This window comes from Phasianus colchicus, chromosome 40 (genome assembly GCF_987193195.1).
Source record: "Phasianus colchicus chromosome 40, bPhaCol1.hap1.1, whole genome shotgun sequence".
In the NCBI taxonomy this organism is placed as follows: Eukaryota; Metazoa; Chordata; class Aves; order Galliformes; family Phasianidae; genus Phasianus; species Phasianus colchicus.
This window is the reverse complement of record NC_143475.1, coordinates 907,492-923,076: the sequence shown is the minus strand read 5'-3', so window position 1 is coordinate 923,076 and position 15,585 is coordinate 907,492. Positions and strand designations below refer to the sequence as shown.

The 15,585-nt window shown below is 53.9% G+C and overlaps 1 protein-coding gene across 1 annotated transcript in view; it reads left to right on the top strand.

Moving 5' to 3' along the window:
• Window positions 1–11,115, top strand: part of LOC149913218 (sodium/glucose cotransporter 2-like) — a 59,733-nt gene extending 48,618 nt beyond the window's left edge. Inside the window, exons 12-14 of the mRNA XM_090130481.1 lie at window positions 1,934–2,326; window positions 4,478–4,571; window positions 8,325–11,115. Of these exons, the coding sequence (XP_089986607.1) occupies window positions 1,934–2,326; window positions 4,478–4,571; window positions 8,325–8,680 (843 nt within the window). The 3' untranslated portion in view covers window positions 8,681–11,115. The remainder of the gene's footprint in view (window positions 1–1,933; window positions 2,327–4,477; window positions 4,572–8,324) is intronic.
• Window positions 11,116–15,585: the final 4,470 nt, after the last annotated feature.

Genomic DNA, 15,585 nt, shown 5'->3' with positions numbered 1-15,585 from the left:
GGAGGGGGATGGGGGGATGGGGGGGAGATGGGGGGGTGAATGGGTGGGGGGGAGATGGGGGGGGTTGATGGGGAAAATGGGGGGGGATGGGGGGGTGAATGAGGGGGGGAAATGCGGGGTGGGGGCGACGGGGGGTTGGGGGGGTGAATGAGGGGGGGTGGGGGGGAGATGGGGGTTGAATGGGGGGGTGGGGGGGGGATGGGGGGGATGGGGGGGTGAATCGCGGGGTGGGGGGGAGATGGGGGGGTGAATGAGGGGGGGTGGGGGGGTGAATGGGGGGGGGATGGGGGGAAAATGGGGGGGGATGGGGGGTGAATGGGGGGGTTGGGGGGGGGTTCTGGGGGATGGGGGGGATGGGGGGCTGAATGAAGGGGGAAATGGGGGGGGATGGGGGGGTGAATGGGGGGTGGGGGGGAGGGGCGAAATGGGGGGGGATGGGGGGGTAAATGGGGGGATGGGGGGGTGATGGGGGGGTTGAATGAAGGGGGGGTGGGGGGGTGAATGGGGGGGTGGGGGGATGAGGGGTGTTGGGGGGGAAAATGGGGGGGTGATGGGGGGGTGAATGAGGGGGTGGGGGGATGCGGGGGGGTTGGAGGGGAAAATGGGGGGGGGATGGGGGGTGAATGGGGGGGTGGGGGAGAGATTGGGGGGGATGGAGGGGAATGGGGGGGGGAATGTGGGGGTGGGGGGGGGAATGGAGGGGGGATGGTGGGGGAATGGGGGGTTGAATGGGGGGCTGGAGGGGGGGGTGGGGGTATGGGGGGGAAAATGGGCGGTGGGGGGGGTGAATGGGGGGGGTGGGGGGATGTGGGGGTTGAATGGGGGGATGAATGGGGGGGTGGGGGGGTTGGGGGGGAAAATGGGGGGGGGATGGGGGGGAAATGCGGGGGTGATGGGGAGAATGGGGGGAAAATCGGGGGGGATGGGGGGGTGAATGGGGGGGTCGGGAAATCGGGGGGCTGGGGAGGGGGGGAAATGGGGGTGTGAATGGGGGGTAGGGAGATGGGGGGAGGGGGAAATAGGGGGGGTGGGAGGATGGGGGGGTGAATGGGGGGCTGAATGGGGGGCTGAATGGGGGGGTGGGGGGGAAAATGGGGGGGTGGGATGGGGGAGGGGATAGGGGGTTGAATGGGGGGGTGGGGGGGGCTGGGGGCTGGGGAGGGGGGGGAAATGGGGGAGGATGGGGGGGGTTGGGGGGGTGAATGAGGGGGGGTGGGGGGGAGATGTGGGGGTTGAATGGGGGGTAGGGGGGTGGGGGGGGTTGGGGAAATGGGGGGGTTGGGGGGATGGGGGGGAAAATGGGGGGGGATGGGGGGGTGAATGAGGGGGTGGGGGGATGGGGGGGTTGGGGAGGAAAATGGGGGGGGGATGGGGGGGTTGGGGAGGAAAATGGGGGGGGGATGGGGGGTGAATGGGGGGGGTTGGGGGGTGAATGTGGGGTAGGGGGATGGGGGGAACGGGAGGGAGGGGGGAAATGGGGGGGGGAGGGGGGGTGAATGGGGGGGTGGGGGGGAACTGGGGGGGTTTAATGGGGGGTGAATGGTGGGGGTGGGGGGGATGGGGGGTAAAATGGGGGGGGGATGGGGGGGGAAAAGTTGGGGGTGGGGGGTGAATGAGGGGGGTGGGGGGATGGGGGGGTTTGAATGGGGGAGCTGGGGGGGGTCTGGGGGGCTTTGTGGAGGGGTTGGGGGGATGTGGGTCGGGGGGCTTTGGCGGGGGCTGGGGGGGAGTTTGGGGGGGGGGGTTGGGGTGGGGGGGAATGCGGGGGGGGGCTTTATTTTGTGGGGGGTCTTGGGGGAGGGTCACCAGCATGGCCACTAAGGGGTTAAAATGGGCAGCGTGGAGGGGAGGGAAAAAATGGCCGCCGGATGATCCGCTTGGCCAATGAGGTGTTGCGGTTGACCCCACGTGACTTCGCTCCGCTCGCTCATAGGGCGCCTTCTGGGGCCTGGCGGGCGGGCTCGCGTTGGGATTGGTTCGGATGATCCCCGAGTTCGTCATGGGAACGGAAACGGCGAGGTGTGAAACCGGAAGTGAAGGAACCGGAAGTGGCAGCACCGGAAATAGAACCTCGAGCAGTCGGACGGGAGAGGCGGGCACCGGAAACGGCTTCTCGTTCGCCGGAAACGGCTTCTTCGACCGCACCGGAAGCGGGGTCGGAATCGAAAGCGGAGGAAGCGGAAGTGGGTCGGCGTGGGAGGCGGGGCGATGCCCGGATTTCCTGTGCGGCCTGCACTACCTGCACTTCGCCGCCCTCCTCTTCGTCGCCACGTGCGCCATCGCCGTCGCCGTTTCCCTCTGCCACCCCCCCATTGCCCGGCGTCACGTGAGTGGCGGAGTCACGTGGGGGCACCACATAGACAACCATAGAGACCCATAGAGACCCATAGCGACCCATAGAGACCAATAGGGACCCATAGCGACCCATAGAGACCCATAGAGACCCATAGAGACCCATAGGGACCCATAGAGACCAATAGGGACCCATAGAGACCCATAGGGACCCATAGGGACCCATAGAGACCCATAGATACCCATAGAGACCCATAGGGACCCATAGGGACCCATAGAGACCCATAGGGACCCATAGAGATCCATAGGGACCCATAGCGACCCATAGGGACCCATAGAGACCCATAGAGACCCATAGGGACCCATAGGGACCCATAGCGACCCATAGAGTTCCATAGAGACCCATAGAGATTCATAGAGACCCATAGGGACCCATAGAGATCCATAGGGACCCATAGGGACCCATAGCGACCCATAGAGACCCATAGGGACCCATAGGGACCCATAGAGACCCATAGGGACCCATAGAGACCCATAGAGACCCATAGGGACCCATAGAGACCCATAGGGACCCATAGAGACCCATAGGGACCCATAGGGACCCATAGCGACCCATAGAGACCCATAGAGACCCATAGGGACCCATAGAGATCCATAGGGACCCATAGCGACCCATAGGGACCCATAGAGACCCATAGAGACCCATAGGGACCCATAGGGACCCATAGCGACCCATAGAGTTCCATAGAGACCCATAGAGACCCATAGGGACCCATAGAGATCCATAGGGACCCATAGGGACCCATAGCGACCCATAGAGACCCATAGGGACCCATAGGGACCCATAGAGACCCATAGGGACCCATAGAGATCCATAGGGACCCATAGCGACCCATAGGGACCCATAGAGACCCATAGAGACCCATAGGGACCCATAGGGACCCATAGCGACCCATAGAGACCCATAGAGACCCATAGAGACCCATAGGGACCCATAGGGACCCATAGCGACCCATAGAGTTCCATAGAGACCCATAGAGACCCATAGGGACCCATAGAGATCCATAGGGACCCATAGGGACCCATAGCGACCCATAGAGTTCCATAGAGACCCATAGAGACCCATAGGGACCCATAGCGACCCATAGAGACCCATAGGAACCCATAGAGACGCATAGAGACTCCATAGAGACCCATAGGGACCCATAGGGACACATAGAGAAACATAGAGTCCCATAGAGCCCCATAGGGACCTCATTGAGACCCATAGGGACCCCATAGAGCCCAATAGAGACCCATAGAGACCCATAGAGACCCATAGAGGCCTATAGAAACCCCATAGAGACCCCATAGAGACACATAGAGATCCCATAGGGACCCCATAGAGCCCCAAAGAGACCCATAGAGACCCTTAGAGCCCCATAGAGACCCATAGAGACCCCATAGAGCCCCATAGAGACCCATAGAGACCCCATAGAGACTCTTAGAGCCCCATAGAGCCCCATAGAGATCCATAGAGACCCCATGGAGACCCATAGAGCCCCATAGAGCCCAATAGAGACCCATAGAGACCCATAGAGCCCCATAGAGACCCCATAGAGCCCCATAGAGACCCATAGAACCCCTTAGAGACCCCATAGAGTCCCCAAAGATCCCCATAGAGCCCCATAGGGACCCATAGAGACCCATAGAGCCCCATAGAGCCTCATAGAGACCCCCTAGAGACCCCATAGAGACCCTTAGAGCCCCATAGAGCCCCATAGAGATCCATAGAGACCCCATGGAGACCCATAGAGCCCCATGTAGACCCATAGAGCCCCATAGAGCCCCATAGAGACCCATAGATACCCATAGATCCGTATAGAAACCCCATAGAGACCCCATAGAGACCCCATAGAGACCTATAGAGCCCCAAAGAGACCCATAGAGACCCTTAGAGCCCCATAGAGCCCCATAGAGCCTCATAGAGACCCCATGGAGACCCATAGAGACCCCATAGAGTCCCCAAAGATCCCCATAGAGCCCCATAGGGACCCATAGATACCCATAGAGCCCCATAGAGACCCTGTAGAGACCCATAGAGACCCCATAGGGACCCATAGAGACCCCATAGAGACCCATAGAGCCCCATAGAGCCCCATAGAGCCCCCATAGAAACCCCATAGCCAGTTCCCTGTCCCCACAGCTGCATCGCTTGGTGTTCAGCCTCCGGAACAGCCAGGAACCACGAGACGACCTGGACAGGGAGATCAGCAGAGATGGGGACGTGCAGTTATGGGGTGAGGATGTGGGGGGGGGACTGGGGGGGGGGGCACTGGGAGCACTGGAGGGGACTGGGAGCACTGGGGGCAAATGGGGGCAGTGGGGGGAAAGGGGGCGAAATGGTGGCGATAGGGAAGCGGTGTTGGGATTGGGGATAAAGGGGGGATTTGGGGAAAAATGGGGGGATTTAGGGGGGAAAGGGTGGAATTGGGGGAAATGGGGGAAAAGGGGGGAAGGGTTGGGGGAGGAATGGGGTAATTTGGGGGAAAAATGGGAAAAATTGGGGGGAAATTTTGGGGAAAAAAGGGGGAATTTGGGGTAATGGGGGAATTGGGGAAAAAAAGGGGAAATTTGGGAAAAAGTTGGGGGAATTCAGGGAAAATGGGGGAACTGCAGGAAATTGGGAAAAAGGGAGGAAGGGTTGGGGAAGGAATGGGGGAATTTGGGGGAAAATGGGGAAAATTGGGGGGAAATTTGGGAAAAAATGAGGAAATTTGGGGAGGGGAAATGGGGACACAGGGGTGGCATTGGGGAGAGTGGGAGAATTTGGGGGAAAGTGGGGGAATTTGGGGTAAAATGGTGGAATTGGGGGAAATGGGAGAAAATGGGGGAAGGATTGGGGTAGGAATGGGGGAATTTGGGGGAAAAATGGGGAAAATCTGTGGGAAATTTGGGAAAAATGGGGAAAATTGGGGGGAAATTTGGGAAAAAATGGGGGAATTTGGGGTAATGGGGGAATTGGGAAACAAAAAGGGGAAATTTGGGAAAAAGTTGGGCGAATTCAGGGAAAATGGGGGAACTGCAGGAAATTGGGAAAAAGGGAGGAAGGGTTGGGGAAGGAATGGGGGAATTTTGGGGAAAAATTGGGAAAATTGGGGGGAAATTTGGGAAAAAATGAGGGAATTTGGGGAGGGGAAATGGGGACACGGGTGGAGTTGGGGAGAGTGGGAGAATTTGGGGAAAATGGGGGAATTTGGGGTAAAATGGTGGAATTGGGGAAATGGGAGAAAATGGGGGAAAGATTGGGGTAGGAATGGGGGAATTTGGGGGAAAAATTGGGAAAATTGGGGGAAATTTGGGAAAAAATGAGGGAATTTGTGAGGGGAAATGGGGACACAGGGGTGGCGTTGGGGAGAGGGGGAGAATTTGGGGAAAAAATGGGGGAATTTGGGGTAAAATGGTGGAATTGGGGGAATGGGAGAAAATGGGGGAAGGGTTGGGGGAGGAATGGGGGATTTTGGGGGAAAATGGGGAAAATTTGAGGGAGATTTGGGAAAAATGGGGGAATTTGGGGTAATGGGGGAATTGGGGAAAAAAAGGGGAAATTTGGGAAAAAGTTGGGGAAATTCAGGGATAATGGGGGAACTGCAGGAAATTGGGGAAAAGGGAGGAAGGGTTGGGGAAGGAATGGGGGAATTTGGGGGAAAATGGGGAAAATCTGTGGGAAATTTGGGAAAAAATGAGGGAATTTGGAGAGGGGAAATGGGGACACAGGGGTGGCGTTGGGGAGAGTGGGAGAATTTGGGGGAAAATGGGGGAATTTGGGGCAAAATGGTGGAATTGGGGGAAATGGGAGAAAATGGGGGAAGGGTTGGGGGAGGAATGGGGGAATTTTGGGGGAAAAATGGGAAAAATTGGGGGGAAATTTGGGAAAAAAGGGGGAATTTGGGGTAATGGGGGAATTGGGGAAAAAAAGGGGAAATTTGGGAAAAAGTTGGGGGAATTCAGGGAAAATGGGGGAACTGCAGGAAATTGGGAAAAAGGGAGGAAGGGTTGGGGAAGGAATGGGGGAATTTGGGGGAAAAATGGGGAAAATCTGTGGGAAATTTGGGAAAAAATGAGGGAATTTGGAGAGGGGAAATGGGGACACAGGGGTGGCGTTGGGGAGAGTGGGAGAATTTGGGGGAAAAATGGGGGAACTTGGGGTAAAATGGGGGAATTTGGGGAAATGGGGGAAAAGGGAGGAAGGGTTGGGGGAGGAATGGGGGAATTTTGGGAAGAATGGGGAAAATTGGGGGGAAATTTGGAAAAAAATGAGGGAATTTGGGGAGGGGAAATGGGGACACAGGGGTGGCGTTGGGGAGAGTGGGAGAATTTGGGGGAAAAATGGGGGAATTTGGGGTAAAATGGTGGAATTGGGGGAAATGGGAGAAAATGGGGGAAGAGTTGGGGAAAAATGGGGGAATTTGGGGGAAAAATTGGGAAAATTGGGGGGAAACGGGGCCCCAGTGGGGTCAGTGGGGCAGTGGGGACGGAATGGGGGCAATGGGGACAGAATGGGGACAAGTTGGACAATATGGGATCAGTGGGGTCACAGTGGGGTCATTGGGGCCAATATGGGGTCTTTGGAGACACAGTGGGGTCATTGGGGCCAATATGGGGTCATTGGGGCCAATATGGGGTCTTTGGAGACACAGTGGGGTCATTGGGGCCAATATGGGGTCATTGGGGCCAATATGGGGTCTTTGGGGACCATATGGGTTCATGGGGGACAATATGGGGTCTTTGGGGCCAATATGGGGTCATTGGGGACAATATGGGGTCATTGGTGTCATAATGGGGTCATTGGGGCCAATATGGGGTCATTGGGGACCATATGGGATCATTGGGGACACAGTGGGTTCATTGGGGACACAGTGGGGTCCTTGGGGTCAATATGGGCCCATGGGGGACAATATGGGGCCTTTGGGGAGAATATAGGGTCATTGGGGACAATATGGGGTCAATAGGGCCAATATGGGGTCACTGGGGACACAATGGGGTAATTGGGGACAGTATGGGGTCATGGGGGACAATACGGGGTCTTTGGGGACACAATGGGGTCATTGGGGACAATATGGGGTCATGAGGGACAATACGGGGTCTTTGGGGACAATATGGGGTCACTGGGGACACAATGGGGTCATTGGGGACAATATGGGGTCATGGGGGACAATACGGGGTCTTTGGGGACAATATGGGGTCTTTGGGGACAATATGGGGTCATTGGGGCCAATATGGGGTCTTTGGGGACCATATGGGTTCATGGGGGACAATATGGGGTCGATAGGGCCAATATGGGGTCTTTGGGGCCAATATGGGGTCATTGGTGTCATAATGGGGTCATTGGGGCCAATATGGGGTCATTGGGGCACAGTGGGGTCATTGGTGTCATAATGGGGTCATTGGGGACAATATGGGGTCTTTGGGGACACATTGGGGTCATTGGGGACCATATGGGGTCTTTGGGGACAATATGGGGTCATTGGGTACAATATGGGGTCGTTGGGGACCATATGGGGTCTTTGGGGCAATATGGGGTCAATAGGGCCAATATGGGGTCACTGGGGACGCAATGTGGTCATTGGGGACAATATGGGGTCATGGGGGACAATATGGGGTCATTGGGGACAATATGGGGTCATTGGTGTCATAATGGGGTTATTGGGGCCAATATGGGGTCATTGGGGACCATATGGGATCATTGGGGACACAGTGGGGTCATTGGGGACAATATGGGGTCATTGGGGACACAATGGGGTCATTGGGGTCACAATGGGGTCATGGGTGTCATAATGGGATCATTGGGGACAATATGGGGCCTTTGGGGACAATATGGGGTCATTGGGGACACAGTGGTGTCATTGGGGTCACAATGGGGTTATGGGTGTCATAATGGGATCATTGGGGACAATATGGGGTCATTGGGGCACAGTGGGGTCATTGGGGACACAATGGGGTCATTGGGACCATATGGGGTCATTGGGGCCAATATGGCGCCGTTCCTCCAGAGGTTGAAGTGAAGCCCAGCAGCCAAGGGGCGGAGCCAAGGCACCAGGGGGCGGAGCCAAGACAACAGGAGGCGGAGCCAACCAGCGAGGGGGCGGAGCCAAGAAGCGAAGGGGCGGAGCCAAGAAACCAGGGGGTGGAGCCAAGAAGCGAAGGGGCGGAACCACAATCCAATGGGGCGGAGCCACGTAGCCAAGGGGCGGGGCCAAGCGAGGAGGGGGCGGGGCTTGAGGAGCGAGGGGGCGTGGCCGAGGCTTTGGCCCCGCCCCCCGACGACCCCCTATGGGCGCGGGTGGTCAACATCAACGCCATCGTCATGATGGCGGTCGCCGTCTTCCTGTGGGGATATTTTGCCTGATTTCTTCCCCCAAATCCTTCAGATTTGACCCAAAATGGAAGCAGGAAGGGTCGCTGGGCCCAAGGTGGCCGTAAGTTGTCCAAAAATTAAAGGAAATGCCCCAAAATTTGTGTCCCCCCCCCCCCACAATAAGGATGCGGTGTCTGTGATGGGAATGGGGTAAGAGAGCAATAAAATGTATCAAAAGTGACCCAAAATGACCCAAAATGACCCAAAATGGTGCAAAATGACTCGTATGCGCTCCGGAAGATCAGACCTATCCCATAATATTCCCATGGTTTTCACCAAAATGGCCCCAAATGACCCAAAATCCTCCAAAATGGCCCCAAAGTGACGTCAGAAATGATGGGAATGCCCCCAAATTTCCCCAAAATGGCAAAAAATGACCCAAAATGACCCAAAATGACCCAAAATGACCCAAAATGACCCCAAATTCCCATATAAACTCCAGAAGATCAGATCTATCCCATAATATCCCCATAATTTTCCCCAAAATGGCCCCAAATGACCCAAAATCCTCCAAAATGGCCCCAAAGTGACGTCAGAAATGATGGGAATGTCAGAAAAGTGCCACAAAATTTCCCCAAAATGGCAAAAAATGACCCAAAATGACCCCAAATGACCCCAAATTCCCATATAAACTCCAGAAGATCAGATCTATCCCATAATATTCCCATGGTTTTCACCAAAATGGCCCCAAATGACCCAAAATCCTCCAAAATGGCCCCAAAGTGACGTCAGAAATGATGGCAATGCCCCCAAATTTCCCCAAAATGACCCAAAATTCCCATATAAACTCCAGAAGATCAGATCTATCCCATAATATCTCCATAATTTACCCCAAAATGGCCCCAAATGACCCAAAATCCTCCAAAATGGCCCCAAAGTGACGTCAGAAATGATGGCAATGCCCCCAAATTTCCCCAAAATGGCAAAAAATGACCCAAAATGACCCAAAATGACCCAAAATTCCCATATAAACTCCAGAAGATCAGATCTATCCCATAATATCCCCATGGTTTTCACCAAAATGGCCCCAAATGACCCCAAATCCTCCAAAATGGCCCCAAAGTGACATCAGAAATGATGGGAATGTCCCCAAATTTCCCCAAAATGGCAAAAAATGACTCAAAATGACCCAAAATGACCCAAAATTCCCATATAAACTCCAGCAGATCAGATCCATCCCATAATATCCCCATAATTTCCCCCAAAATGGCCCCAAATGACCCAAAATCCTCCAAAATGGCCCCAAAGTGACGTCAGAAATGATGGGAATGTCAGAAAAGTGCCCCCAAATTTCCCCAAAATGGCAAAAAATGACCCAAAATGACCCAAAATGACCCCAAATTCCCATATAAACTCCAGAAGATCAGATCTATCCCATAATATTCCCATGGTTTTCACCAAAATGGCCCCAAATGACCCAAAATCCTCCAAAATGGCCCCAAAGTGACGTCAGAAATGATGGCAATGCCCCCAAATTTCCCAAAATGACCCAAAATTCCCATATAAACTCCAGAAGATCAGATCTATCCCATAATATCTCCATAATTTACCCCAAAATGGCCCCAAATGACCCAAAATCCTCCAAAATGGCCCCAAAGTGACGTCAGAAATGATGGCAATGCCCCCAAATTTCCCCAAAATGGCAAAAAATGACCCAAAATGACCCAAAATGACCCAAAATTCCCATATAAACTCCAGAAGATCAGATCTATCCCATAATATCCCCATGGTTTTCACCAAAATGGCCCCAAATGACCCCAAATCCTCCAAAATGGCCCCAAAGTGACATCAGAAATGATGGGAATGTCCCCAAATTTCCCCAAAATGGCAAAAAATGACTCAAAATGACCCAAAATGACCCAAAATTCCCATATAAACTCCAGCAGATCAGATCCATCCCATAATATCCCCATAATTTCCCCCAAAATGGCCCCAAATGACCCAAAATCCTCCAAAATGGCCCAAAAGTGACGTCAGAAATGATGGGAATGCCCCAAATTTCCCCAAAATGGCCCCAAAGTGACGTCAGAAATGATGGGAATGCCCCCAAATTTCCCCAAAATGGCAAAAAATGACCCAAAATGACCCAAAATGACCCAAAATTCCCATATAAACTCCAGAAGATCAGATCTATCCCATAATATCCCCATAATTTTCCCCCAAAATGACCCAAAATGACCCAAAATCCTCCAAAATGGCCCCAAAGTGACATCAGAAATGATGGGAATGTCCCCAAAATTTCCCCAAAATGATAAAAAATGACCCAAAATGACCCGAAATGACCCCAAATTCCCATATAAACTCCAGAAGATCAGATCTATCCCATAATATTCCCATAATTTTCCCCAAAATGGCCCCAAATGACCCAAAATCCTCCAAAATGGCCCCAAAGTGACGTCAGAAATGATGGGAATGTCAGAAAAGTGCCACAAAATTTCCCCAAAAAGATGAAAAATGACTATGGGTCTCTATGGGTCTCTATGGGTCTCTATGGGTCTCTATGGGTCTCTATGGGGTCTATGGGGTCTCTATGGGTCCCTATGGGTCTCTATGGGTCTCTATGGGTCCCTATAGGTCTCTATGGGTCTCTATGGGTCCCTATGGGTCTCTATGGGTCTCTATGGGTCTCTATGGGTCTCTATGGGTCTCTATGGGTCTCTATGGGGTCTATGGGTCTCTATGGGTCTCTATGGGTCTCTATGGGTCTCTATGGGTCTCTATGGGTCTCTATGGGGTCTATGGGGTCTCTATGGGTCCCTATGGGTCTCTATGGGTCTCTATGGGTCTCTATGGGTCTCTATGGGTCTCTATGGGTCCCTATGGGTCTCTATGGGTCTCTATGGGTCCCTATGGGTCTCTATGGGTCTCTATGGGTCTCTATGGGTCTCTATGGGTCTCTATGGGTCTCTATGGGGTCTATGGGTCTCTATGGGTCTCTATGGGTCCCTATGGGTCTCTATGGGTCTCTATGAGGCTCTATGGGTCTCTATGGGTCTCTATGGGTCCCTATGGGTCTCTATGGGACCCTATGGGTCCCTATGGGTCTCTATGGGTCTCTATGGGTCTCTATGGGTCTCTATGGGTCTCTATGGGGTCTCTATGGGTCTCTATGGGCTTTCTATGGGGTCCCTATGGGTCTCTATGGGGTCCCTATGGGTTTCTATGGGGTCCCTATGGGTCTCTATGGGTCCCTATGGGTCCCTATGGGTCTCTATGGGTCTCTATGGGTCTCTATGGGTCTCTATGGGTCCCTATGGGTCCCTATGGGTCTCTATGGGTCTCTATGGGTCTCTATGGGTCCCTATGGGTCTCTATGGGGTCTCTATGTGTCTCTATGGGTCTCTATGGGCTTTCTATGGGGTCCCTATGGGTCTCTATGGGTCTCTATGGGTCCCTATGGGTCTCTATGTGTCCCTATGGGGTCTCTATGGGTCCCTATGGGTCCCTATGGGTCTCTATGGGTCTCTATGGGTCCCTATGGGTCCCTATGGGTCTCTATGGGTCTCTATGGGGTTTCTATGGGGTCCCTATGGGTCTCTATGGGGTTTCTATGGGGTCCCTATGGGTCCCTATGGGGCTCTATGGGTCTCTATGGGTCTCTATGGGTCCCTATGGGTCTCTATGGGTCTCTATGGGTCTCTATGGGTCCCTATGGGTCTCTATGGGGTCCCTATGTGTCTCTATGGGTCGCTATGGGTCTCTATGGGTCCCTATGGGTCTCTATGGGGCTCTATGGGTCTCTATGGGTCCCTATGGGTCCCTATGGGTCTCTATGGGTCCCTATGGGTCTCTATGGGTCTCTATGGGTCCCTATGGGTCTCTATGGGTCCCTATGGGTCCCTATGGGTCTCTATGGGTCCCTATGGGTCCCTATGTGTCTCTATGGGTCGCTATGGGTCTCTATGGGTCCCTATGGGTCTCTATGGGTCTCTATGGGTCTCTATGGGGCTCTATGGGTCTCTATGGGTCCCTATGGGTCTCTATGGGTCTCTATGGGTCTCTATGGGTCCCTATGGGTCTCTATGGGTCCCTATGGGTCTCTATGGGTCTCTATGGGTCCCTATGGGTCTCTATGGGTCCCTATGGGTCCCTATGGGTCTCTATGGGTTTCTATGGGTCTCTATGGGTCCCTATGGGTCTCTATGGGGTCTCTATGGGTCTCTATGGGTCTCTATGGGCTTTCTATGGGGTCCCTATGGGGCTCTCTGGGTCCCTATGGGTCTCTATGGGTCTCTATGGGTCCCTATGGGTCTCTATGTGTCCCTATGGGGTCTCTATGGGTCTCTATGGGTCTCTATGTGTCTCTATGGGTCTCTATGGGTCTCTATGGGGTTTCTATGGGGTCCCTATGGGTTTCTATGGGGTCCCTATGGGTCTCTATGGGTCTCTATGGGTCCCTATGGGTCCCTATGGGTCTCTATGGGTCTCTATGGGTCTCTATGGGGTCTATGGGGTCTCTATGGGTCCCTATGGGTCTCTATGGGTCTCTATGGGTCTCTATGGGTCCCTATGGGTCCCTATGGGTCTCTATGGGTCTCTATGGGTCCCTATGGGTCCCTATGGGTCTCTATGGGTCTCTATGGGTCCCTATGGGTCCCTATGGGTCTCTATGGGGTTTCTATGGGGTCCCTATGGGTCTCTATGGGGTTTCTATGGGTCTCTATGGGTCCCTATGTGGCTCTATGGGTCTCTATGGGTCTCTATGGGTCCCTATGGGTCTCTATGGGTCTCTATGGGTCTCTATGGGTCCCTATGGGTCTCTATGGGGTCCCTATGTGTCTCTATGGGTCGCTATGGGTCTCTATGGGGTCTCTATGGGTCTCTATGGGTCTCTATGGGGTTTCTATGGGGTCCCTATGGGTTTCTATGGGGTCCCTATGGGGTTCTATGGGGCTCTATGGGTCCCTATGGGTCTCTATGGGTCTCTATGGGTCCCTATGGGTCTCTATGGGTCTCTATGGGGTTTCTATGGGGTCCCTATGGGGTTCTATGGGTCTCTATGGGTCTCTATGGGTCCCTATGGGTCTCTATGGGTCCCTATGGGTCTCTATGGGTCTCTATGGGTCCCTATGGGTCTCTATGGGTCCCTATGGGTCTCTATGGGTCGCTATGGGTCTCTATGGGGTCTCTATGGGTCTCTATGGGTCTCTATGGGCTTTCTATGGGGTCCCTATGGGGCTCTCTGGGTCCCTATGGGTCTCTATGGGTCTCTATGGGTCCCTATGGGTCTCTATGTGTCCCTATGGGGTCTCTATGGGTCTCTATGGGTCTCTATGTGTCTCTATGGGTCTCTATGGGTCTCTATGGGGTTTCTATGGGGTCCCTATGGGTTTCTATGGGGTCCCTATGGGTCTCTATGGGTCTCTATGGGTCCCTATGGGTCCCTATGGGTCTCTATGGGTCTCTATGGGTCTCTATGGGTCTCTATGGGTCTCTATGGGGTCTATGGGGTCTCTATGGGTCCCTATGGGTCTCTATGGGTCTCTATGGGTCCCTATGGGTCCCTATGGGTCTCTATGGGTCTCTATGGGTCCCTATGGGTCCCTATGGGTCTCTATGGGTCTCTATGGGTCCCTATGGGTCCCTATGGGTCCCTATGGGTCTCTATGGGGTTTCTATGGGGTCCCTATGGGTCTCTATGGGGTTTCTATGGGTCTCTATGGGTCCCTATGTGGCTCTATGGGTCTCTATGGGTCTCTATGGGTCCCTATGGGTCTCTATGGGTCTCTATGGGTCTCTATGGGTCCCTATGGGTCTCTATGGGGTCCCTATGTGTCTCTATGGGTCGCTATGGGTCTCTATGGGGTCTCTATGGGTCTCTATGAGTCTCTATGGGGTTTCTATGGGGTCCCTATGGGTTTCTATGGGGTCCCTATGGGGTTCTATGGGGCTCTATGGGTCCCTATGGGTCTCTATGGGTCTCTATGGGTCCCTATGGGTCTCTATGGGTCTCTATGGGGTTTCTATGGGGTCCCTATGGGGTTCTATGGGTCTCTATGGGTCTCTATGGGTCCCTATGGGTCTCTATGGGTCCCTATGGGTCTCTATGGGTCTCTATGGGTCCCTATGGGTCTCTATGGGTCCCTATGGGTCTCTATGGGTCGCTATGGGTCTCTATGGGGTCTCTATGGGTCTCTATGGGGTTTCTATGGGGTCCCTATGGGGCTCTATGGGTCTCTATGGGTCTCTATGGGTCTCTATGGGTCCCTATGGGTCCCTATGGGTCTCTATGGGTCTCTATGGGTCTCTATGGGTCCCTATGGGTCCCTATGGGTCTCTATGGGTCTCTATGGGTCCCTATGGGTCCCTATGGGTCTCTATGGGTCTCTATGGGTCTCTATGGGTCCCTATGGGTCTCTATGGGGTCTCTATGTGTCTCTATGGGTCTCTATGGGCTTTCTATGGGGTCCCTATGGGTCTCTATGGGTCTCTATGGGTCCCTATGGGTCTCTATGTTTCCCTATGGGGTCTCTATGGGTCTCTATGGGTCTCTATGTGTCTCTATGGGTCTCTATGGGTCTCTATGGGTCTCTATGGGGTTTCTATGGGGTCCCTATGGGTTTCTATGGGGTCCCTATGGGTCTCTATGGGTCCCTATGGGTCCCTATGGGTCTCTATGGGTCTCTATGGGTCCCTATGGGTCCCTATGGGTCTCTATGGGTCTCTATGGGGTTTCTATGGGGTCCCTATGGGTCTCTATGGGGTTTCTATGGGGTCCCTATGGGTCCCTATGGGGCTCTATGGGTCTCTATGGGTCTCTATGGGTCCCTATGGGTCTCTATGGGTCTCTATGGGTCCCTATGGGTCTCTATGGGGTCCCTATGTGTCTCTATGGGTCGCTATGGGTCTCTATGGGTCCCTATGGGTCTCTATGGGTCTCTATGGGTCTCTATGGG